The 26,666-nt window shown below is 40.2% G+C and overlaps 3 protein-coding genes across 8 annotated transcripts in view; 2 read left to right on the plus strand and 1 right to left on the minus strand.

Moving 5' to 3' along the window:
- The window catches only part of LOC106740624 (NADPH-dependent diflavin oxidoreductase 1), a 3,163-nt gene extending 1,076 nt beyond the window's left edge, over positions 1 to 2,087 (plus strand). Inside the window, exons 2-3 of the mRNA XM_014611849.1 lie at positions 97 to 1,569; positions 1,847 to 2,087. Coding sequence (XP_014467335.1) covers positions 97 to 1,569; positions 1,847 to 2,072 — 1,699 coding nt within the window. The 3' untranslated portion in view covers positions 2,073 to 2,087. The remainder of the gene's footprint in view (positions 1 to 96; positions 1,570 to 1,846) is intronic.
- A 1,344-nt stretch (positions 2,088 to 3,431) lies between these two features.
- On the plus strand, positions 3,432 to 14,030 carry LOC106740625 (equilibrative nucleoside transporter 1). 6 transcript variants are annotated; one of them, XM_014611853.1, is made up of 12 exons: positions 3,432 to 3,456; positions 4,569 to 4,758; positions 5,966 to 6,098; positions 9,447 to 9,567; positions 10,565 to 10,646; positions 10,754 to 10,893; positions 11,106 to 11,251; positions 11,348 to 11,433; positions 12,289 to 12,435; positions 12,513 to 12,821; positions 12,907 to 13,109; positions 13,281 to 14,030. In XM_014611853.1, the coding sequence occupies exons 3-12, from the start codon at positions 6,002 to 6,004 to the stop codon at positions 13,405 to 13,407; spliced, it is 1,458 nt and encodes a 485-aa protein (XP_014467339.1). In that variant the 5' UTR covers positions 3,432 to 3,456; positions 4,569 to 4,758; positions 5,966 to 6,001; the 3' UTR covers positions 13,408 to 14,030. The 6 variants fall into 6 exon arrangements, with proteins under 6 accessions (XP_014467339.1, XP_014467337.1, XP_014467336.1 ...); XM_014611851.1 differs by lacking the exon at positions 3,432 to 3,456 and adding an exon at positions 3,473 to 3,704; XM_014611850.1 differs by lacking the exon at positions 3,432 to 3,456 and adding an exon at positions 3,755 to 3,989.
- Positions 14,031 to 22,554: 8,524 nt separating this feature from the next.
- Positions 22,555 to 26,647, minus strand: LOC106740626 (macrophage erythroblast attacher). Its single transcript, XM_014611856.1, has 5 exons — positions 26,227 to 26,647; positions 25,449 to 25,866; positions 24,572 to 24,884; positions 23,690 to 23,999; positions 22,555 to 23,322 (listed from the first exon to the last, which is right to left on the minus strand). Exons 1-5 carry the CDS (start codon positions 26,263 to 26,265, stop codon positions 23,221 to 23,223), a joined length of 1,182 nt encoding a protein of 393 aa, XP_014467342.1. The 5' UTR covers positions 26,266 to 26,647; the 3' UTR covers positions 22,555 to 23,220.
- Between the last annotated feature and the right edge of the window lie 19 nt (positions 26,648 to 26,666).

The raw sequence follows: 26,666 nt of genomic DNA on the forward strand, positions 1-26,666 counted from the left end.
TATATATATATATATATATATATCCAACTCTATATATTTCCCTTACATCTATTTATTTTATGGAAAATAAATAATACTCCATTTTTAATTTTACAGGAAAGGCCTACAAAGCACTGTTTCATCTCTGGAAGATTATGACATTCGTAATCTTATCTCCGATCAGCTCATCATCTTTGTGGTGGCTACCACTGGACAAGGGGATCCTCCCGCCAATATGCGACGATTTTGGCGGTTGTTGTTGCGGAAAAACCTACCAGTGAATATGCTGCAGGACTTAAAGTACGGTATATTGGGTCTAGGTGACAGCTTCTACCAAAAGTTCAACTTCGCCGCGAAGAAGCTGAACAAACGGCTGGCGCAGCTGGGCGGCGAGGAGTTGCTGCCGATCGGCTTGGCAGACGACCAGCACAATCTGGGGATAGACGCTGTCGTTGATCCTTGGATGAAGAAACTCTGGGATGAAATCGGAAACGCCTTCAATGTGCCCGTGGAAGACAAGGTCGGCGAAGAGAACTCGGTAATCGAGAGGTACGATGTAGCCGTGATGGAGACGGGCCGGTCGACTTCCATGAGCAGCCTATGCCGGTCGAAAAGTGACATCTACGCTCAGGAAGCGCTCACGAAAGATGGAGTGCGAATAGGGACGATAGTCGAGAATAAAAGGACCACGACAGAGGATCACTTCCAGGACGTGAGACTCATCCAGATACAATCGGACGGCGTCCAATACCAGCCGGGCGACGTCGCCTACGTCCGGCCGAAGAACTCTGTGCAGCAAGTCAAGCGTTTCTTCGACATCCTTCACGAGCATGACGTGAAACTCTTCCCGGACACGGTGATACAAGTGTCGCAGAAAGAGATCAAGGTTCCCTTCGTGCTGCAGCGCAACTTGACTCTGGGGGAGATCGCGGAGCAATATTGGGATCTGAACTTCAAACCACGTCGATCCACCATGTACACTCTGTCCTTGATCAGCGAGAACGAGCTGGAGAAGGAGAAGCTTCATGAGTTCGCCAGTCCGGCCGGTCAAGAGGAGCTCTATGACTACATCAATAGACCGAGGAGGAATGTCCTGGAGCTCCTGACAGACTTCCCGCACACCACTGGCAAGCTGAACGCGAAGTTGCTTTTCGAGATCATGTCCCCGGTGAAGCCGCGTGCCTACAGCATCGCCTCCAGCTCGAAGGCCACTCCGAACGCAATACAGATTCTGGTGGCGGTCGTCAGGTACAAGACAAGGCTGCTGGAGCCGCGTTTCGGTTTGTGTTCCGAGTGGCTGGCTAGTTTGAGAAACAACGACAAGCTGGTGTTCTGGCTGCAGGGGGGGACTTTTCGGTTTGCGAAGGATAAGCCGATAATCCTGATCGGCCCTGGCACGGGACTCGCGCCTTTTAGGTCCTTGCTCCTAGAAAGAGCCCTGACTGACGAGAGTTTGAGGGACTATGCGCTCTTCTTCGGTTGCAGAAATAAAGAAAGGGATTATCACTGCAAGGAGGATCTGGAGAGATTGTCGAGGGAGAAGAACTTGAAGGTGTTCTGCGCGTTCTCCAGGGATCAGGAGAATAAAGTGTGAGTATGCATTTTAAATTAACTGGTTTAAGTTAAACGTTGACTCATTTAAAATTAACTAGGATAAGTTAAAAGTTACTAACTTTTTAACTTAATTTTTTACTGAATTATTAGTGATTACCAATCTTGTATACATAATATATACGTTATGTATTATTATAGATTTTTTATATTTGTTATTTTAATATTACAATTGCATTGTCATATCATGAATAAAAAATTACATTTTTATTATTGCATTTACTGAGTTTCTAATGTATTTTATGATATTTTTCAGGTATGTGCAACACGTTATACGTCGACAAAGAGAGTTATGCTGGCAATTTCTGCAAAACGGCGGTAGCATTTATCTAGCAGGGAATTCTAAGAACATGCCGAACGATGTGCGCGATGAATTCGTCAATTTAGTGAAGGAAATTGGTGAAATGACGAAAGAAGAGGCGGAAGTATTCGTCGAGCATTTAGAGAAAAACAATCGATATCAGTGCGAGACGTGGAGTTAATACGAGGAAAAAAAATAAAATCGCAAAGAGAGAAATCGTACAACAGATTAAAAGAGACACGTGATAGGTAAAACTGCCATTTTCTTGTATAAAGGATTGTATATATCGAATATTTACGAACACGTTAATCGCAAGAAACACGTATCTTCTCATGTATTATTTCTCTGTTACGTCATCGGAATTTTATCTCGACTCTATATATGCGACTCATGTAAGATACACCGGACCTCACAATTTAAATTTTATTAAGAAGTTTCGATAAGAATTTATCTTTCCTAGTAAAGATATTAGGAGGTCATTCTTAGTAAGCAAAAAAAAATATTAAATAAATATTTTGACTTTGTAAACTTTATAAACATTTTGACATAATATTTTCGAAAAGTTTTCAACTGTTGCTTGATAATATAATACTCATAAATATTAAAATTATAGTATAAAAATATTATTTTGAATGTTTAAATCAAATATTATTAACAATGACGCTGTATATAACTTTAAGAACTATTATTTGAAAAAGTTATATGTTACAAAAAATATCATCGTAATAAGCGTTGCGTTAATGATTTCTTGCTTACTAGGTTATTTATAGTATCAATTTTTAACGTGACATCATCGTGTAGCTAATGTATCTTCTAGCTGACATTATTGTCAGCTAACTTTGTTAAGCTAGATCCGAATTAAAATTCCGTTAGGACGAAGTCCGCTTGAGAAATCGAACTATATGAGAATAGTTATTCATTTGGCCGTCTAAGTTTAGGCGGTAAAGCACTTATTCGGTTGTTCGCATTGCGGCAACCATCGATCGACATTTCCGCTGACGAACAATCAGCTTTAAATCGTTCGGAACAACCTGTCGCTACAGAGCAACTCGCGAGTTCCGGGACACCCAATACATATATACATATATATCGTTTTTTTATTCGACGCCTGCGACCGCTCGATCCGCCTGCGTCGTTTCCACGCGTTTCGCACAACTGGGTAAATAAACGATCGCGAGAATAAATGATGCCCCATCGCGATAACCATTATCGACAGCGAGTGGGCGCGCCAACGTCGCGTGATTTTTGCACGGGGCATCGCCGATCGAGTCGGACGCGTTATAGATTGACTCGTGAACTCGGCACGGTGTGTTCGTTTAGTCGTAATGTCCATATTTAGATAGAAACTCACACTTACTCATTCTCACCTACGCGCCGCTCTCTTCCGCTCACGGAGGTGACGCTAGGTGCAGGACGTGCACCTGGCTCATTCTCTCGAGCCGCACCGACTACACTTTGCGCACCTCCGTCGGGCGAAGCGAGCGCGACATCGAGAACACCACTATGGAGGGAAAAAGTGGACAGAGTTGACTCGCTTGGTGCGGAGGGTGCGAGCGAGACGACGCGTACGTATACACGGAACCCCGGAGTGACTCCGCGAGAGGTACGCGCACCTCTCGATATCGTATCGTTTCATTCATCGGCGCGAGTCGCGCGACGGCTCCGCGCTTTCGGCACTTTTCGGCGCCGTTCGCTTCGCGCGCGCAGCGGAGCAGGTGGAGGAGAAGGAGGTGGTGGAGAGGAAGAGGAGGAGAAGGCGTATCTCGATGAACTCTCAACCCCCAGACCTAACCTAAGCGAAACAAGTAACATGGTACGCTCGCGTGCCGCCGCCGCCTCCTCGTCGTCGTCGTCGTCGTCGCGCAGTTCGCCTCGTCATATCTCGAGCGATCTCGTCCTACGACGGTCACCGCTCTCGACGTCGTTGACTAACTGCTGCGCTCTCTGTTCTCACTCTCTTTCTCTCTCTCGCTCGTCCCATCTCCACCTGTTTTTGTCCGACTTTCATCTCGCCGCCGCGTGGGAATAACGACACTACGACGACGACGAGGTGGTGCGTACTCGAGAGAGGCGCGAGGACAACCGACGACGGAGACACGTGATTCTCGTTTCTTTCTCTCTCTCGTTGCTCCGATGGGCGAGCCCGCGATGCCCATTTAACGTCCGTCGCGTCGCACCAATAATAGCGAACCGTTCGAGGGCCGTTGCGTCGATGAAAGCTCTCGCCCCGGTGTGCGACTCGTTCTTTCTCTTTCTTTCTCTCTCTTTCTCTCTCTTTCTCTCTCTCTCTCTCTCCACACTTCCGTACGTTCTCGACGCACCTAACCCCCGATTCGCGTGTATCGTACCGTCGGTGTCTCTCGTGCGGTGGGAAGAGTTCGATTTAGTCGCGTAATTAAGACGCGCAACGTGATCGTGCGCGTGTTCGTTCTCGCCGCCCAGCCGGCGTGGGGTGTATCCGATGACTTCCCCCGATCATTATCTCGGCGAGAGGAAACTAATACGCAACACGGGGGCAATCTCGTTATCTCGGCCGCTCGTTACGCCGATATTTCGGTGATTTCGGCCGCAATAGTATCGGCCAAATCACCGCTACGTTCCACGTGGGCTCATCCACACCCCGTCCGACTAAGCGACTCCCGGGACTAATGCACGTCGTCACCGTCACGTTTTCCAGGTGAGACGGAGGAAGTCACGGAGGAGAAGCGCGGACAGTAGGACCCAGCGACTCGTGTAAGCTTTCTTCTTCTTCTTGTTCGTCGTCGTCGTCGTCATCATTCTCCGTACGGATCGCCGGAGATGCGCTGAGAATCCGTCGCAGCCCGGATCGTTCGAGTTTCCAAGCGGATTCTCCGAGCTAGGATTGTGTAAGCCGATACACGGGATAAGAAAAAGTGCCAGATTCGAGTAAATGTAATTTCCAGTCTTTTAAAATGATAATTTTGTCAACTAAATATATTTTAATAACTTATAGAATACTCTCTGACTTGAACGCAGTTCAATGTCTTAATTTGTGAATGAATTGAAATAAGTGTAAAGTGGTCTTAAATTTCGTATTTATTCGAATTATATAATAGTTCTTTTTTTGAAGAAACCTTGTGGAAAATTTTGATTTTTCTCACCAGTAAATGATTTCTAAAATTAAATGTTATAAATTTCATACTTGTCGCAATTGTTTTAACACAAAAGTGAATGTCTACTTATATAAACGAAATATATACTATATATAGTCAATTATATTTCTACTTCTGGTAAATATCTGCCAAGAAGTATTGGCGTTAACCAATTTGCTTGGGTCAAGTAAATATTACTTGAATGGTAGCACTTTTTTTCAGTGTATATACCGTGAAAACGCAACGAGATCTCGAGGCGCATTCTCTGCACCTCGCCTCGCACCGATGCTCGCCGGAGCTCCGTTTTTCACAGCTGAACTAGCTTGCACTTTTCAACGCCGTTGAAGTGAGACGAGTTAATATAACTTAGCATTGAAAGGGAATGAAAAGAGGTTCTATTGTAGCTTCGGGTCGTTCTTCATCTCGAGAAAGTGAAGTGTTCACGAGACGTCGGGAGCAAATCCATGAGGGGTGCGGCGCTAATTCAGCTGCGGAATCAAGTGTTCCAGCGCATCGGTTCATCCACAAAGAACAGACCTCCAGGAGGTCGCTCGCGTGAAATTACCCGAGCGCTCCCGCGAGAGTAATGACGTAATGACGAAGTGTCCGACGAACACGGCCCACTAAATAATACGATAACCGCTCGCGATAACGAGCCGCTCACATTATGCTTCTGCATTCAGATAACGTTCGTATATGAACAGCAGCTTGGATGCGCACCAGTAGTTGAGTGACAGTAGAGTTCGTTACTGGACACCGTTAGCCGTTAGAGCCGCGTCGTGTAGACGCGACGAAGTCTCGTGAGTTTCTCCGCGTCTTCACCGGCGAATAGTACGACGAATAATCAGTGAAAGGCTCGACGCGGATTGTAAGATTGCCTCTGTCTCTCTCGTGTCTTCGCGCAACGGGGTATGAGACTCACCGGACGTTATAGCGAATTTGAATTTCTCGGCTTTTGCAGAGTGACTTTTTCTCGTGGGGTTTCTCGAGCAAAAACATGGCGGGCAGCTACACGAAGAAGGAGTTCGGCATGGGGCCCGAGGAACAGACCCTGCTGAAGGACTCCAACGGGACTCGCATCGTGCCCGTGAAAGGTAATGGTAACTCTGGAGAGCTTTCGTCTCTTTCTGCAGTCGCTCGCTCTTCCCCGATCTCTCTTTCCCTTTCGCGCGCACGCCTCCCACCGCCTCGCGCTCATCGGTGGACTTCCTCCTCCCTCTCCTCATTCCTCGTGTCGCCTTCTTTATCTTCTTCTTTTGCAGATATCCGTCCCTTTCGTCGTAGCCATTGCTTCATATTCGAGATCGAATTCTTCGCGCGCGTTCTATTTTATCTTTTTGTAAAAAAAATCATTTCTAGTTCATTTCTAAAGGAGGGTGTCTCTCTGCGAGTTACAGAGTTACCAGGAATGTAAATTTCCGTAATATTCCGTAGCATTTTCAGTAATTCGAATAATTGAGTTCGAAGTAGATTTCATCTCGCGATTATTTGATTTTGAGTCTTAATTAACAAGTCTCTTAATTTCCTGCAAAGAAATGATTTCTATAAAATATTCTAGAATCTTCAGGTATCTATTTTTATATTAAACCTGCATTATAATTTTATGCAATATAATTACGCAAGACCGATTATCTTCCTCTTGCAATTTCCGGGACAATTTTCAAAAACTGACCGCACTTTGTACCAGCAAGTCTAAATTAACTGTGAAGTCCTAAGGCGGCCTCCTCTTTTTCTTTCTCCCTCGGTCGCCTTCCTTTTCGATCTTTTTATTTTACTCCCCTCCGTCCCTTTCATACACTTACCCTAAACCAGTTTGCGGCCGAAGCCTTCAGCCTTCGCAGTCTGTAGTATCCTTGACACTGGTGGTTAAATATTTGTGGCCGTAGCGTCGGTTTGTAGTTTACTAGAATTACCCGCTCTGTCAACGGCTCACGCTGTACTACCGAAAAGTAATTGCAACCCGACCCTGGCTGAGTTTGTTTGCAACTAATTACTTGCAATTTGCGTGTGACACACATGTGGATATTATGTAATAGTCCGTATCTCTCAGTCTCTCGCGCGCGCCCTTATCGTTAACGACTCGAGATAAATCAGTGATGGCTTAAAATGTGATTATGCAAAAATTCGAGACAATTTTCGCAGTTATTTAAGACGCGTATTATTGTTTGATACGTATTATTAGTTGTTGACGTTTGTGAAATCGCGGAGGCAATCGCATTCCGTAATTTGCTGAAAATGGGAATGTAACTTTATCTTTGAGTAGACATTCCATTGGGCTTTCAATTGATAAGGTGTGATGAAAAAAAAGACTCGCAGTAACCGCTTCAAAATGTATAAAGCATCCTGTGGTATATTTCTCGGACGTCCCCCAACAATAAATCTCGAGATTGTTCTACCGATGTTACTTACTTTGTATTATCTTTACTCTATTAGCCCCGAAGCCTGAAGACTGATAAGATATTTAAAAGACGATTCTCATATGTGCAGGCTCTCAAGTGGGTATGCGTAACCTGATTTGTGTCGAACATTAGAAACATTAGAATTGTGCAGCTCCGATTGGAAATTTTGATTGATCGGGAGACGGAATATATAATAGAGCCATGAGGAATTAAAGCACGGATGTTACAATGCCATTTAAATATTAATATTGTCAATATTAATATGTCTGTAGGAGGATGTACATGGGAGAATATTTTATTCTAAACATAATTCTTCTTATTAAGTCGATCAAAAATTTTTCATTTTAAATTTATATCGACCGTTAAAAAACTGCCTCGGCCAGAAGTCGAACCAATATCAATTCGACTGCCGAGGCTTCGACAATTTTCTTGCAACAATCAGTATTTGTAAACTCATAAGGACGTATGTACGAGAACAAATTAACCCAATTACTGATTACTGAAAATTAACTCAATTAACATAATTAATTATTAAAACATTAATATTGACGATATTAACCATTTATATGACATATATAAGTATGGCATATATAAATAAAAGATCCTAAAATTTTAAATTATTCATTTTATTATTATACTTTATATTGTATAATATATCATATATATTATATATTTTATTATTATTTGCCTTATCATACTTTATATATTTGTATTATTATTATTATTATTACACGCGAGAATGCCTTTCGGCGATTGAATCGATCGATGGGTTGTTCTATGCAATTGTACAAAAATAATCCAAGTACATCTAGGTATCGTATATACTTGTAACTGGTCGCTACGTCATACTTACAGCTCCCTTCCGTCGAATCCAACTGGCTCTTGACTGTTCGTGCATCAATTATTCGCCGCTCGCGATGATTGCGTGTGAAGTAAATTTTTAACTCCGTGGCGATGGTAACACGAGAGGGTTCCGGTTCTCGCGGCATATATATATATTTTAACACGGCCAAATATCAAAGAGAGTCGCATTCTTTCATGCGTAAACGTCTCGTTTTACCAACATATAACATGCTGATTTAGCACGTATGTGAGAGAACGGCCGGTTCCTCGCGGTTACTGATACAGTAAGACGTTGCGACACGAAGCTAGAGCAGCGATGTCCACATCTTCCGTGAGTGACAGGCGCGATAATGTTTCACGAGCGAACGGTGATGCACAGATCTCTTTTACTTTTCCCTTATTTAAATTAGCGCTCGTCGTCCCGATAGAATATAACTTTGTTTATTTACAGAAAAAATGAGACGAACAACCGCAAAAACTGTCCCACCATTTCTGATAATTGCGTCTTGGTCAGTTGAGAGACTCTTTCCGCGAGGCTTTTAATCGATCGAATCAGTGTCGGCTGATCAGACGTTCCAAATATATGTCATGTTAAATCCGCGACTCTTGTAAATTTTAGTGAGTCTGCTCGGCAAGGCAGTAATGAGTTTTCTCTTCGCAGGTTGCGTTAATACATCCTATAATACTTTTAGAGATCCTCGGTCCGCTGGTAATTAACAGTTAATTCGTTACGTAAAGCAGTATTCTTTCACACACACACACACACACACACATACACACACATATTTTATCTATTTCTCTCTCTTTTTCACTATACACGCACTTAATTTTTTAATTGCATTTGTCGTCGTCTTTCCGTGTAAATTGCGCCGTCAAAGGACCACTCACACGCGTGCTATATTACCAGAATAGATCAATTAATATTAATTGATCACTCGAATGCAGTGCGCACTATTACACTGCAGAATTCACGCTCCGTTGCAACGAATAAAGTGCTGAAAGTTTGTCCCCGTCTCTCTTTCTTTTTTTTTCACATTGCACGCGGGATCTGAATTAATCGATCTAATGATAACGAAAAACACCGAAAATTACAAGTACTAATGACAAGCGTAGGCCTATCGATAAGACCCTTCGAAGACGAGGCATGCAATGTTTCGATGTTGAAGGTCTGCGAGATTGGCAAGTAAACTCCCGTTTCAGGTTGCGAACCCGTGCGTCTTTCACCGGGATGGGAAGGCACTGGTAGACCAGACGACGAGTTGAACTTCAAAGGTGTCACGATGGATCAAGCGGATCTCGAATTGAATCCTCCTAGAGATAGGTAAAAGTTCGGGAATATTTCCTTGATTTAAATTCATTACATTCTGTATTTCTGTTACTCGTGTGCCGTTATGATTTGTCATTCCGTACAAGAGCAAGGTCCCCATTTCTCATAAGAAATATGGTGCTTAAGGAGGTTGAAACGTGTTGGAAAAATTCGATGAAACCTGCGCTACATACACTGAAGCACTAACTACTCGTGAAGTTAGAAAAAGATTGATTATTTTTAATTTCTTTTTAATATTTTCTAAATAAAAAAAAAAGATATTGATAAAAAACTGTTATGTTATTAAAGACTAATATACAGACATATAAATTTCCGAATAATGATTCATGGTCAACGGACAAATGGTCAACGGACTATTTTATTTGGAAAATGCGGCGGTATAAGGTTCATAATTTATAATAATATTCGAAATGCATATTTAAACACTTGTATACTTTTTTCTATTATATATATATTTCTCTCTATTAAATCAACTGATAAAAATAGCATTAAGAAGAAAAATAAAAAATTATATATATATATAAATTAATTAATTTATAGTTGACACAGAATGAGGAAATAATTATTACCACCTTGAACATATTTATGAAAAATAAAATGTATGAATGACTAGGTGAAGATGAAAAAAGTTTATATTTATAGAAAGTTTTTCGAGTGACGACTATTGGTATATCGCCAGGATTTTCGTTGAATAAATTTTTCTTCTACGTCTACATTTCGAAGATATTTAACGTGATAGTAGTTATTGTCTAATCCTATGTGTACGGAATGACAAAACTACAATAAATTTTAAACTGAATCAACAAATGAGTTTATCTTGAGGAGTTTTCTCTGAAGATTATAATGATGTAGGTGTGGAATGTATATGAGTAATGTTTACGATAGGCGTCGAGCTCGTTCTTATCGTACGAAACGCCTCATGCATAGTGTACATATATATTTTCTACTTTTATTACGTATATATTTTATGCACATGTTCGATTCTTTTCAGATTAAACTTAGTATTTTGCATATTGGTACTTCACGGAATCGGTGCCTTGATGCCATGGAATATGTTCATAACGGCTAAAGAGGTAAGTCCTAAGAGCTCGAGGAAGAGAGATGTTTTGACACAGCAATTTTCGTATTTCGGGTCACTTCGAGGTCAGCAATCATTGTAATTACGTGCTCGTTCTTGCAGTATTTTGTCAGTTATAAATTGTCCAAGGAGTACACCGGCGTGGACACGAATTACGCGACGAATTTCCTCGCGTATCTGGGATTTGCTGCACAAGTGCCGAATCTGCTGTTCAATTGGCTGAACGTATTTCTACAATTTGGGTACGTATCAGCTCGATTAAATTAAAGAGATAATTGCGCTTAAAGTAGTTATCTTTTCTACCATAATAATTAATTGAATCATAATTGACTTTACGATTGATAATCATTGAATTATAATTGATTTTACGACTATTAACAATAGAACGGCTACTGCTGTCGATGAAGTAATAACGATTCAATTTTATTAATGACATTCACTTTTAATTTTTCAGAGGTAACCTGACGACGCGCATAGTATGGAGTATTTTCGTCCTGGTTCTGATATTTGTTTTCACCGTCGTGCTGGCGATGACCGACAGTTCTGCCTGGCCCGGAGTGTTTTTCTGGATTACCATGATATCCGTTGTCATATTAAATAGTGAGTGAGCTGTTCATGTATCAAACTTTGTAGCATTAATTAACAAAGTTCCATCGAAAATTCACACGTCGTTCGATGTATTTGTGATGCTTGTAGCTGCCAATGGCATTTATCAGAACTCGGTTTTCGGAATGGCGGCGAAATTGCCGAGCAAATACACAGGCGCTGTTGTCTTGGGCTCGGTAAGTGTTGTCGGCGATGAAGGAGGTCGTAAGGTTAAATGAATTTGATAAGAATTCAGTGAAACTGGTGCTACATATATACATTATCTAACTGCTCATGTAAATGAAGAAAGATTGACTATTTAAGATACTAAGATACATTTGCAAATTATATTATATTTCCAAAGTTGACTTGAAAAAAGCGTGCTACTTTTAATTTCTGTTTCTGATATTTAATATTCTAATATTTAATTATCTATTTCTAAACCGAATATAAGATCTTAATGGAAAACTAATATTAAAAACTGATATATTTCAGAGTTTACTATTTTGTTCTGAAAATATAACGGTGCAAACTCTACAATTTATAGTAATACTCGAAATACATATACATATGCATATATTTAAACATTTATATATCTCTTTCTATGATTTGTACACTTCTATTGGAGCAACTGATGCGTAAATATAGCATAAAAAATAATATAATAATAATAATATAAATTATTAAAGTAAAAATAAATTATAATGTAAAATAAATAAAATAATATATATATATAAGATAAATATAATAAAATAATACTGATAATAAAAATATCAATATATAAAAAAAATAATAATACTCTCATATTTTTAATATTGTATACATATATATATTTCAACATTTCGTTTCAAATTAACATTTATTTAAATAATAAAGTAAATGTATATAAAAACATAATTTTACTCTGTAAATATTAAAATTATGAGTAGCCCCCTTGATGCGCCATTGAAAATATGACAGTGAGCCTTACAATCTCCTTAAATAACATCGTTGTACATAATGCATATACCTATCTATTTATTCGCATATACATACTTGACGTTATTTTGCAGAATATAAGCGGGACGTTCACAGCCATAATAAACTTCCTCGCGCAGATAATGGCGCCGAACGCACGCACCGCCGCCATATATTACTTCATCACCGCTTTATTCGTTCTGCTGGCTTGTTTCGACACTTACTTTGCTCTTCCGATAAACGTAAGCCTTCGACCGTTTGTTCTGTATTCTTGGTTAGGTTCATGAGTCAAGGTTTAATGTCAGCGGAATCTCCACAGAGATTTTACCGATATCACGAGATGATTCACCAAAAAGAGGCGAACAAGAGACAACTGGAGAACAGCAGCAGAGGCATGCCTCAGAGTCCACCTTATTGGAAGGTGTTCAAGGCGTGTTTCCCACAATGCTTCAACACGTTCCTCATCTTCTTCGTCACCCTAGCCCTCTTCCCCTCCGTTCAATCTGACATACAGTCCTTGGACGAGAACTTTGTGGTGCCATCCAACTATTACAGCAGCGTCATGTGCTTCTTGACGTTCAACATCACTGCCATGCTCGGTAGTTCCGTCGCGTCGCTCGTTCAATGGGTATGTGCACTCTAATTTTATATATGTACCGTTTTGCATTTGTACATGGCATATATGTAATGCGATATATTTTGCTTCTGAACAGCCCAGCAAGAAGTACCTGATAATCCCCGTGACTATGCGGTTCGCTTATATACCGTTGTTCTTGCTCTGCAACTATCAGCCAGCTAACACGGAGAGAATATTACCGGTATATATCCACAATGATTGGATCTACTTGGCTATCGCCGTTACTATGGGTTTTAGCAGCGGTTACTTGTCGTCGTTGTCAATGATGTATTGTCCCAGGTATGTGTCATTAACGAGAAAGGAACGTGAAAATGTGGGGTACATATACATATACGTCATAATATTACATACTGTAATGTTATATCATAATATTAATATGCAGCGCGCTTAAAGATAATAGCATATAAATTTGTGATATACAAGATACGATAATAAATGTATCGTTTCCAGAATGGTGGACTCGCAATACGCATCGACGGCGGGCATGTTCGGCGCGGCGTCGCTCATCACGGGTATCTTCACGGGGATTTTGTTTTCGATGCTCATGCCGAGCTTCGTGGCCAGCGTGACGTTTTGATTGCTCTCGGTGTGGAGAGCACTTCGCTTGTATTCAGTACTCAGGAGTTAGAGAACAGACCGGAGTGTGTGTGTTTCAGAGTTGAGAGAGTATATACATATATACATATATACATATATACATATATATATATATATATATATATATATATATATATATATTCCGCGGTTACAAACTGAAGTATAAGGCGCAGTGAGAAGGAATGAAATGTTTATATACTCCGAAGAGGAGGAACGAAACGTCACTTCCGGTGTTCCCGGGAATGAGAAGAGAGGAAGAGGGATATACGACGTTTCTCGGAAACGCGAAAGTCGCTTGCGTTAACTTGAACGAAAGGGAATCGCGTCGAGAGACTTGTTTGCTTATACATCCGTATATATACGTATGTATTAGTGATGTCCGATTAATCTAACATCCGAATAGCCGGTTTGACGATTTAAAACACGGATGTGTGATTTTTTTTAACTCGATTAATCCAAAAACTCGTCTAATCGAATAACCATTCGAATCAATCACTTAGTCCGGTTAATCACAATATTCGAAAAAATGTGATAAATCGGTTAACCGTTTGGTTTTTAAATTGTGTAGAAGAAAAAAATAAATTACGTCATCTGCGAGATTCATTGCGCGTATACGACGACGTTTATGATGACATTATCACCTCCACCCTTTTTTTTGTCTTTTTATCCTACGTCTTTCCTGGTTGGCAAACTTGTCTTTGAATCACATTTATAATAATCAACGTTAATTAGTTAATTAGTATGTAGTGATACTGTGTAGAATAGATTTTAACTTTTAATTTTAATTATTTAATTAAATTTTTAATTCAGTTTTAATCGAGAATTAAAATGTCAAAGTCGGCAAAAAAAAGTGAGATGTAATGACTATCGTTATTGGTTACGCGCAAGGAATCTCATAGATGATACAATAAATTTTTCAACGGTTAACCGTCTGATGAATTTTTTAACGGTTAAACATTTATGAGATTCCTTGCGCGTAATCGATAACGACAGTCATTACATCTCACTTTTTTTTTCAACGAATTTTTCAACGGTTAATCAAATTTTTCCGATTATTCCAATATTGTGATTAACCGGATTGAGTGATTAATCGGTTCGAACGATTATCCAACTGGATTCTCTGATTAATCGAGTTCTAAAAATAAATCTTACATCCGGTTTTAAATCGTTAAGCCGGTTATAAATCTGTTGATCGATACAGTGGTTAATCAATTTTCACGAACCCTAATATATATGTATTTAATCATATAATTCTTTACTGTATAAATCGACATTGAGCACGACCGCTCGATCGCGCAGAAGCCACTCGGAACCATGCGTATTTTTTTTGTAAGTATGTGACGTGGATTTTTTATTATCGGTGACATGATTTTCGATCGAGGATTGACATCGGTGTAACTTCCGCCGAGTTCAGAGACAAGTGTCGCAGATATGCGACGAACAATTTGTTCGCGCGGAAGCGAACGTCATTTTTTTCATGTATCTGGCGCATGGTACTTACTCCCCCCCCCCCCTCTTCGATACCGAGTCGGAAACTGAACTCGCCAAAATTACATACGTTTCAATCCTTGTTTCCGACGTCCCGTTTGGAGACGGTGTACAGAACACGACCTGAAAGAACGGCTGAGGAATCCAGAGGCGTCGACGATATCTCCAAGAGGTCGGTTTTTCGAGCCATGTTGATTAAACGTCTTTTTTTTCATTCTCGAGTAACATACGTCGCTGGATTCTTCAATCCTTCACAGGAAAACAGTTTGAACTTCTGACAATGAATCAAGCCAAAGGCGTCTTGATTGAAGGAAACAGAATTTCTGGTTTTTATAAACTGAATTCAGTTCTCATAACTGGGAAATTTGGTTTTTACAAACCAAATTCAGTTCTTACAACCGGAAATTCTGTCCCCTTCGACCAAAACGCGCTTGGTTGGTTCATCGTCAGGCAGATTCGACCAGACCTTTTTCTTCCCGTGTTCTTTCGGACGACTCTGTACGTTATACGAGTAGTTACACACAAACGTACATAAGAGTTATAAACGTTAAGACCACGCAAAGTGCATTAACGATCCAGAAGACGATCCATTATGCGTACAGAGATCGACCGTGCGCAGTCGACTTTCGCCGCAGCAGATCTGAGTAGGGAGTACCGGAATCCACGATTTCTCGAGGATCGGAGGAAGCTGTTGATGACAGCCTGTTCGTTTCATCCGCATTTTCCGCATTCGGTGTCTCCGACATACGCGAATGCATATCCGGTTTAAGCGCAGAGAATATGAGAAAGTGCGAATGCAGCGAACAGACGTAGAGCGATGCAAAAGATCCGTCGAATGAAGCAGCGAACGAAATTCCGTTCCGTTTCACGGCAATCTTTTCGTTCGTCGGGTTACTTTCGTCGTCGGCTTCACCTCCAGCCGGAGGGAAATTCCCGCGACACCTTCGGTCTCTTCAAGGAATCTCCCGACTTTACTTCTACGTGAGAGAGCGAAAGACGGACCTTTTGCACCAGCTCGACAACTTTACGATACTATTATTGCTCTCCCCCACCCGATTATATAAAATGAAACCGGACCAATAAGCCTTAATAATGAGACGAGGAGGAAGAAGAATCATATTCACGTTCTCTCTTATCGCATCGTTCGAATAGAAACCGCTGTGCAGATTTCGTCGTTGATGGGGGGTCACGTCACGTATTTAGAAATCTCCCGTGCACATGACGATATTAATGATACTTGTCCCGCGCTTAGCGCCAAGGACGACCGGCCCGCCGCGAATTTTCCATTGTCTACCCCAGGAAAAGATTATCGTGCGTTCGCCGTGTGTGTGTGTGTTTGGCGTTGAGCGCGCGACCAGCGCGAGAATATGCCTCTTACTAATCGTTAAGCATTAAAATTTTAGATAGAGTCTACGCTAAAGTTGTCACTCGCTGAATTCTCCCACGCAAACAGAGAGAGGACAGTCCGTTTCTGAGTTGGTCTGGTTGGCGGAACCGGGCGTACGCGGACACCCTCAGGATGTCTCTCGCCCGAGACGCCGCTGTGTGTGTGTGTATATACAGGGTGTCCCGGAACTACCGTACGTCCTGAACACGACAGATTCTTTGGGAGATTCTAGGACGAAGGTTCTGACTTCGGTTCCGGTCCCTGGTAACTTGCAAATTCAGTTCAATCGGCATTCAATAGTGAGAGTCACAATGTTGTGTTGTTATGTAATGAGAAGTGTCGGTTTAATTTCTGTTTATTTTATATTTAGAACCGGTAGATAATTATTATCGATAAATTCAGTGTCGTATTGTAAATTTAAGCCGTGCGTTTGGCGTTTTACATGTAACGTATCAAATTAATCGTTTACGGTAAGGAGCTTCTTTGTTCAGAATTTTATTAGATCTCCTAGGCATTCCGAGTTGCCGTAGTTACCTGAGCGCGGGAAATGTTAAATGTACAATTAGTCAACTTTAATCGTTTGCAATCTAAACGTAATTGTAATCTCACATTTTCGTACTTGAATCTTCGTCTTATAATGCCCCAAAGAATGTGTCATGTTCAAGACATACATAATAGTCCTGGGATACTCTGTATAAATATAAATGTATATACACATACATATAATGTTAATGTAGATAGAGAGAGATAAAACAGTTTTTATTGAAGTCGATGAAGATTCAGAGCGGCGATCGCTCTCGACCACTGATGAAATGCGTTCTCGGTTTCGTTCACTTAGACATTTTGTCTAAACCAACGTCTTCGCCTGACGTCGTGCGATATTTACCGATTCTTTTTTTTTTCCTCCCACGTCATTCCCTCGCCTCGACGTCGACAGGGTATCGCAAAATTAGACTAGAATTGTCCAAAATCTTGTCCGTCAACGGTCTCTCTTATCGAACTCCCACGTATTTTACGTTCTTCGTTTTTCCCTTTTGTTTTTTTTTTTTTATCTTTTTTAGTATTACACTATTGTGCTCATTAATTAACGAGGTTGTGTTTGTTCTGAGATTTACTTTGCAGTGTCATGATTTTTTTTTTCCTCGAGCAACAAGTGCGAAATAAGTTTGTACGATACACATATCTTTCGCGTCTCTCGTTAGGTTTAAGTTAATTTTAAGTAGATCTCGTGTAACGATTATATATTGATTAAGCGAAGTCAAGGGACGATAAGTTTTCACGCCCGCGTCGATAGGCTCGAATCGACAAAGCGAACTGTACTACTCTTCGACGCGCTGATTCACCCGCGAATTTCCAGTCTCACAGGATACTCTCACGTGAGGATGTCGATGTAAATTTTATATAGAAGTACTTTTGATACGAAATTTTCACAGAGATCTCTGGGAACATCCTCTTTTCCTCATTTCACAACGCTTCAAGCGAATTCATATTCCGCGTCTCTTCTCGAAGCTGGGTGGGAGAGTCGAGACTAGCCATTCGACCGACACTACAGTCCTCGCGCGCTGTTTTCATAATCGTGTTGAAACGGTGCGCGTTCCGCTTCACTTTTGTGAAACGACGAGACGCGCACGTTTCGAAAAATTGGAAGTTGATCACATCTCTCCGGCTATGATTACGTCTTGGAAAACGCACGATTCCTGTTTCCGCCATATGTATATCCATATGTACAGTCGATGAAGCGTGTGTACGGTGACGTGTTTGTTACTTTAAGCCGCGAAACTGATCGCGAAACGTCCTTCGTTCCTCATGAGCGATCGCGATCGCGTGACATCTACGCGCGATGTACAATAATGATTCTTCCGCGAATGACGTTCTTCACGCTTGGACAATCTTTAAGATTCCTTCGTCGCTTCATCATCACACATACACACACACACACGTACATACAAATATGCGCGCGTGCGTCGTTTCACCGTCAGCTCTAGTTTTAAACGTTAGAGTTAAGCTGCGTCTGGTGAAAGAAAACAAGAAAAGGAATTTTCGTGTGTAATAACCACACCGTGAAATATGCTCTCTAAGTTGCTCGGAGTGAGATTCCTCTCGAAAAGAGTGGAGTGTTGGTCTAGTCGCTCAAATTCGAGTGACTTTTTACCGATATCGAGTAAATTGTTCACTTTGAATCGTCGAAGAGAATGAAGATTCTCACTTGAAGCTGAAAAGTGAATCTGATGTATCGCGCCGTTGTAGCGGTAAAATCATACTATAATCGATCGAAATGTTCACTCGTATGAATTAGAAGAATTCGTTCTTTAAATTTGAGTTAAATATTTACTATTGTGATTATCCGAGTGACGATAATTTTCTATTATAAATCGTTGAATAAAAATTTTTGCTCGAAACTGAAGAGCGAGTCCGACATATTCCGTCGTCATAGATACAAAATCATTCCAATCGATCGAAACCTCCACTTTGAATTACAAAAATTCTCTCTAAATTTAAATTAAATATTCTTGTGATTCCGAGTGACGGCACTTTCACCGTCATTGTGACATGAATTTTCACTCGTTTCCGATGAGATTTCACTGTAGGATATTCAGAGAATACTCTCAAAAATTCTTCAAGTGAAATTCCACTCGAAAGGCAGAGTTACGACCATGTCGCTCGAATTCGAATGATCTTTCACTTGTACAAAATGAGTTCTCCATTCTAAATCGTCAAGTAAAGATCCCTCAAAATTAATCTGTACGTTCGATTTTAACACGAATTGAACACTTTTGATGCAATTTGGAATACAGCCGATAATCCGATGAGAGAAAATTTGTTTCTGACTAATTCCCAGAAATGAAGTTCTCTCATTGAACTAATGGCTGTATTTTGAGTTGCGTTGAAAAAAAGAACGTTCAAACCATTTAAAAAATGAATATATTCCATCGTCGCAGGAACATATTGTACGATTGAACGAACTCGATCGATTGAAACATTCGTAAGGCTGAACGTCCACTCGAAGTCCAAGTAAGACATTTAGATTCGTATTTAATAGTTATTACTTGAAACTTACCAAAAGATGAGGTATTGAGATGTAAATTTAGGTTTGTATTAATAAGTTTGTACTAATAGTGGTAACTCGAAACTTGTCTTGTTTAAGATACTTAAATTTTAATTCAGGGTTAGACCTGAGGTTTTCATTCGAGTTGAATCATATGATATATCTGACATTTATATCTGCTATGACGATTTAACTGAAAAAGTCACATCTAACCCTGAATTTAAGACTGCGCATCTCACTTGTTACAACGTGAGAACACAAATAGATACAGATGCGTGCTTATATGTTGCTTAGATGTTCATTCATGTCATCATGTTACAAAAATATCTCACCTAATAGCATTAATCATAATCACGTCCTGAACGTGTATACATCATTTATGTACATCTTGTGCTTGTATACATCTTGTGATGTTAATCACATAACGATCTTTAAAAAGGTATTAAGTTGAAATCACAGTATGACGTGATTTGCAATAAAACTCAATCATTATGCATTTCTATCTGATAGATAGATTTCTATCTGATAGATTTCAAGTAACAATTATTAGTATAAATCTTCGAGTTAGATGTGAGTTTTTCAGCTCATTCAATCGAGCTTACAACGTAACATCGTATATATTATATATGATTCAAAGATAAAAAAATCAAATCTAATTCTAAATTCAAAACTGAGTATCTCACGTGGGACAAGTTTCTCAAGTAACAACTATCAATACGGGCTTTGCTCTTGTGATTTCAGAGTTCTTTCGATGTCGCTTCGAAAAATTCAGTCAACTCACCCAATTTTCGCTTCTTTCCAGTAAGACACCATCCCGAGAGATTTAGAGAGTGTACGCATCGTAATTAATTACATTGATCATACCGTGCATGCGCGACCGGAGATTAATGCTTCTCGCAGGACCACCGCCACGAATCCAAGCGAACTCTTTACTCGTCGTCATCGTCGGGACTTCTTCCTAACTGTCTTATAATAACGATAATAATCTCGAATTTCACATTGAACACACTGCATTACGTTTTCTAAGCATTTAAGGTGACACGCGCCGCAAGACGGGCGGCTGCTTTCAATTTTGTATTTTTGTACGAAGACTTTATCATCCGTTGACACGATTCCGCGCTTAGTTATAACGCCCACAGGATGTTCCTAAAGTAGGTTCGGCCAAATTTTACGATTTTTTTTTCCTTTTCTTTAATTTCTTCTCCGATCGACACAGACTGACACGAGAACAGGCACGAGTCGAGGCTCGCAGGCTTGGAGTCTTGAGCGGATATTTTAGGGACAACCTGTATTCGGGATGACACGTTCAAGCGCACATTGCATCCGTATTCGATCTCGCTCGTTTATACACACATACACACACATACACACACTTGCATTTTTTAAATTAATTCTAAAGGTAGGTAAGCCACGCCAACTCGGCGATCCTAATCGATTCTAATCATCTCCATTATCTCTATCAACTTTTACGGCGTATCAATAATCCATTATCTCTCGTCGATTTAGCATCCACTGATCGACAAACTCGAAAAAAAAGAAAGAATAGGTTCGTTAGAAAGGAACGTTTCGTTTACGTCGCGATGATTCTGGGAGAAAATAGTGAGTTACAATCGAGAGACGCTTGATATCAATTGCAATTGGCGATCAAAATTTGAAGGAATTTCGTAATGTCAACTTGTTATTTGGATTGATTGTAATGATCAGGTATGGCGGTATGGACTCTTCAATTTTTCCTTTCCAATTAATAGTAAATATCAACTAATAGTAATATCCCAAAAATAAAATGTCTAAGTAAGACATCTCATGTCCCGACATTTTAGACATATTGTCTGGGATTATAATATTATAATTTCCCATTCAACAATATAACTGTTATATAGGGTCTTCCTTAAGTATCCATCCATACTCGAGGAGGCGATTTTTTTATTTATTTCAAATAAAAAAGTTCATACTTTGATGCCACCCGTTGAATGCCATTCGACACAAAATTACTTGTCAAGGAATCTCATATGAGATATTTCGCATTTTTATCACGGTGAAAGTTCAATCTACCGAGTTCAAACTCAATCGAATACGAGCTCACCTTTGCAATTTTCACTATTGAAAATAAAATTAAAATAAAAAATCGACCCCGAGTCTCTCAGATAAAATTACAAGATAACAGACACACAGATTGCGGAATCATCGCGTCGCGAACAGAAACGCGTTTCTCCATCGGTGATCCTGAAGAAAACGGAAGAAAGGAACGTTTTACCTCGATCATCATATTATCAGACTGACGAAAAATGACAATGATGATTCTAAAAGCGCTGAATTCTGAATTCCTACATGGACAATCCTCCGTACGAAGCAATGCAGACAATAAAAAGGTCGAAGGGATTCGATAATAAATCCAATAATCGGAAGACTCACTCTTTTGAATTTAAAGATAAATGAAAAAGAAGATGAAGAAGATAAGAAGAAAAATGAGAAACCGAGATAGAGTAGATGGAATATTTTTATATGGATTCGGTCACACGAGTAAACTTTTTCATTCGACACGATTGTTTCCCACGCATATCGTATATTGTTCTAAGTCTTAAGTCTATTAATAATAATAAATTAAAGAGGAATTCATAATTAATATTAAACATGCTATGTATGTAAGGCGTACCGAACGCACGTTCATTTCCGCGTGGAAATAGCGCAAAGATGTCTGCCGAAGATACAAAGTTCGCGACCGTCATTTTTCCACGTCGAAATGCACGCGTGTGCATAGTTATAAACGCAGATGCAGGGACTCTCAGAAGTCGCGGGTCTCTTCTCTCGATCGAATTCGAGATCGAACGTCCGTCGAGAATTAAAATATCGGGAAATATCGGGAAATTGTGGATGAGAGGAGGATCGAAGGAACGGTCCAAGGATACGTCGACTCGCGCTTCGAGAGAGAAAGGCCGATGTCTAGAGTTCTAGAGCTTGACGACGCGAGCCTCGATCATTTAGTTATGCCGGAGATTCCGGTCGGAAAAAAGAAGCCGATGTACTCGTATGAATTCATCAAGTATTCATTAAGGGTCGTTGGGTTTCTTCTTCTTCTTTCCGACTTGCCTGCCGAGTCGGAGAAGTTCCGACACACACATCTCGTGTGAGCGTGAGAAGGAAGATCTTGTAAAGCGAGATATTCATATGGTTGCGTCTTATATAAATAAGTAGATTTACGAAGAAAACTATTTGAACCGTTCAATTTATTGTAGAAAGAATGTTAAATAAATGAGTAAGGACTAACTGGCTGTGTTAGACCTCATTAATCTAGCGCTGCTGAATGGCAACATACGCACGCATACACGCAGAGAGAATGCCTTACAATCATCGTGAAGTATCTCAATAACATACTCGGGAATTCGTTCTCAGAATCGAAGATATTAATAACGGTCCAAGTCGAGCATTAGCATTCTTAATATCAGACTTATTAAGAATTAATTGAGGCAAAACGATTAGAGGGAATTATTAAGATCTTTAACTTCGGTTGAATTTCCGGAATTTGCTATTTAAATATTTCTCAACGGCTGTGAAACGCCCTCTACATTCTATCAATAGTAAAAGATACATAATATATAAAAAAAAATCTATTCTAAAATTAATTTAAAGATTCGTGTTACTAAGGATAGATGACTCTCTCTTTACCTCCGCGGTTGCTCGTATCTCTACTATACAGGGTGAGCAATGAATAAATCGGCCGGTCTCGATTTTCCTTAAAAATAGATGTTATTTTCGTGTTCCATTAATCGGTCGGTACACAATTATATTAATTAAATAAGAGATTAGAGCAAGGAGAGCGCCTCAGTAAGCATTGCATATAATACGACATATATGCTGTGTCAAATCCGTCCGATTTACATAACGTAAACCTTCTCGATCTTCTTGTACGGAAATGCTTCTTTGGTTTTCGGGCAAATCACAGTACCGTTGTTCTCTTGAGCCATCTTTTCTAGAGCCTGCAACGAGAGAGAGAGAGAGAGAGAGAGAGAGAGATTTGCTCTATTATGTATTTTATGTAACGGACAAAATAATTGCATTTTCTTTTGTGAACGTGCATTACATTAATGATGTTGAGGAAATATTGATGATTTTAAGTCGCATTAGCTTGTAGTCAATGTATATGTATAGTATACAAGATGTTTCTCTCAGGTTTTAATGACAAATTAGGCCAATATGTTCCATGAAAGGAAATAAGAGAAAGAATGTTATATAAATGTAAGTCCACAGGGAAGCTTATAACAAAAGCATGAAATGGTAGAAAAGAATCAATTCTTTCGAATATGTGATAACGAGCTTGTTGATAATTGTTCTACTTGTGCTTACTTGTTCCCCATACACATATCCGTTCGGCATCATCATAGGCTGATTGTACTCATTTAACGGTTTACCGCTTATGCTACAAACAAGTCGTGATTGCGAACAGTGTGCGAAAGGCAACGGTGTGGCCAATTCGTTCAGTGCCTCGTTGCAAACTGGACAACTTGGGTTTCTGCCCTCCTTGTTATTGCTGTAACACTGAGGTGTCTTAAGCGCCGACAAGCCGGCCTGAAGAGCAACTGTGAAGACGCTCTGACTAGCCAATTGAAACAACCTGTAGTTCTCGTGCCTGAACTGTTCGATTAATCTATCCCACCTGCGAAGAAAAAGAAAAGATGGATCATAGCAAGTCGCGAGCGAGCCTTCACATTGAAGAAAATGTTCTCTGAGTATTTTACAAGGTTGGGAAGGCTACTTTTAAAGATAGATAACTTGTCGTTATTTATCTACAAAAGATAAACAAATACGAATATGGCTTTGAAAAAGATCTTCTGTTAAAATTCCGTTAATTATCTTTATCGTTACTCAAGAAGTAGCGAGTCATTACAGTTCCCGATATTTTTTTTCTCACTGAAATTCGAAGACTCTTGCTTTATGATTCACCGCTGTCCATCGTATATGTACATATATTCTGCATGTTTAATACAACAATAAAAGTAACGATTGCATTTGTTATCGTCACCCACAAAAATGTAATTGAATTATTATTACTGACACGAACAGAAATAACAATGTTACCAAATCGTTACTAAAAAGAGTGACATGTTACTGTTTACAATTTTTACCAGCAACTTAAAGGTACTTCAAAGCAGTATTTGAAAGTTATTTATAACACTGCGAGTTACTTTCCCATTTCGGTATATTCACGTAGCTTCATCGAATGCGCACCTTTTCTCGTCCAGTAGGTCTTTGTACGGACTGAGACACGTGTTAGCTGGGAAGGCCAATTGACCCATGCAACATTGGATTTCCTGCAGCTGATAATCGTCGTAACTGGCGAAGCATTTGCGCGCGTGCTTGACGGCATCGAGCCTCCGGTCGCTCCTCACCAGCTCGATGAACTCCTGTACGCGCAAGTTGAACTCCATCGTACTGCCGAGTTTTCGCAGTTTCGAGCGATTATCGTGGCACCAACCGATGCACCTCGCGGTCTCGTGATTCGCTAAGGATTTCTCCACTTCCCGTGACACCATAAATACATCTGCAAATATCGCAACGTCATGAATGTCAAACCAATATCATTGGAGGAGCAAGTCGGAACGAGGTTTTGACACAATGTCCACGAATCATTGTACGTTAACACTTTCGATGCTTTCTATGAAAACTGTAGATAGATTTCAAAGAGTAACATTGAAAGGGTTAAATTTGCGCAGAGGATACCTTGTACATCGAGCTTAACTTTTTAAGGACAGCAGTTGCAAATGAATAATCAAATAAATTTATACTCTGTTGAATCACTTATTGGTAATAAGGCACTTTTATGAGTTCTTAGAGTCGCATATGTACAATTGATTCATAGATTGTGACATATTCTCCATTAGCTACAATATCCAATAAATCCAACCATCCTAGTATTTGTCAACTTATTCTTCACTGTTTCTTTATGTACCTTAGTGTTTGATCTATTGATCAAGTGCTAATGAAAGAGAAATTTCAAGAAACAGAGGAAAATAATGAGAAAATTAGTGTATCTGAGATATATTGCAACCATTCATAGATGAAAAATATTTGCAACTAACAGAGGACTAAAAGAAAAGGCTCATACCTATGTTCGTTAAGTCCCTGAGCTCGCTGCTATCTGCCAGCTTGGTCGCTGTCTTGTAATATCCTTTGCGAAGGAAATACTCCACCAACATCCTATCGAGTCTCTGTCTCCGCCACTGATTCACAGCGCTCGGTGAGGTGTTGGCATGTTCCTTCAGATGATCAAGTCTCCTCTTACACACCATACCAGCCTGCAACTCTTCAGCGATCGACTCTTGCGCCTTACGTTTCAACACTTGAAGCTTCGCTACCACTCCACCCAGCAGTCTCGTTATATCACCAGTAGCGACGTACGATGTGGACCCGTCATTCTTTAGCCCTTTCTCCAGCTCGTTTGACACTGTTTGGATGTGAGAAACTTCTCTGTCCAGAGCCTTCTGAGCGGAGCGAAACTTCTTATTCAGTAGTTCATATGGTACCTATTCATTTTAAAATTGTTGTATATTGTTGTATTATTTCTCGTATCATTATTTGTTAAAGCTTCAGTAGTATATTTATCATTGCATTTAGCTATATATATATATATATATATATATATATATATGTGTCGTGTGTGTATTCGTAGGGATATTTATAGAATGTACACATTTATATATTGCGTTAATATTTGTCCGTTGCTATTTAAATGAATTTATTAATAGAACAGAGCTGTGTTTACATGTGACAAGCACACAGAGCATACGATTAATATGTAACATGTGAGATTTCTATGTTCCTCGTTAGGCCCTAATTGAGCGGCGATTAATCGTTCACGATGAGTTGAAAGAACGAACACTCACCTTCAGCGTGGGGTGTTCGAGGCTCTTGACGTCTGACATGTTGGCTATTCGGTAGGAGACGGGCGACAAAGACAGCGCGGACAGGTGGAGAGGTGAGCGTGAGTGAGAACGAGCTAATTCGTGCCGATTATTACGTCGCACCGTTTCATCTTCCGCGACACGGTACGAGGGACGGAAACGAGCAGAGACGAAGCACAACGGCGACACGAAGGAAGCGGGATCGCCTGAACGAACGAACGAGACAACCGTGAATCGAAGACACAGAGCTCACGTCAACTCGCCAAAATACGTTCCGCCGTTGATCCACACTTCTCGTCGCGAAGACGAATGCGTATTATCAGTTTGTTTACGCGTGACTTTCGACCGAGAGATAGGGATATCCTAGTGCCGTCGGGCCGACCCAGATGGCTCACGGCGTCGCTCACGAGAGAAAGGCAGCC

The sequence above is a fragment of the Dinoponera quadriceps genome, unplaced genomic scaffold (genome assembly GCF_001313825.1).
Source record: "Dinoponera quadriceps isolate SergipeBrazil2010 unplaced genomic scaffold, ASM131382v1 scaffold278, whole genome shotgun sequence".
Lineage (NCBI taxonomy): Eukaryota > Metazoa > Arthropoda > Insecta > Hymenoptera > Formicidae > Dinoponera > Dinoponera quadriceps.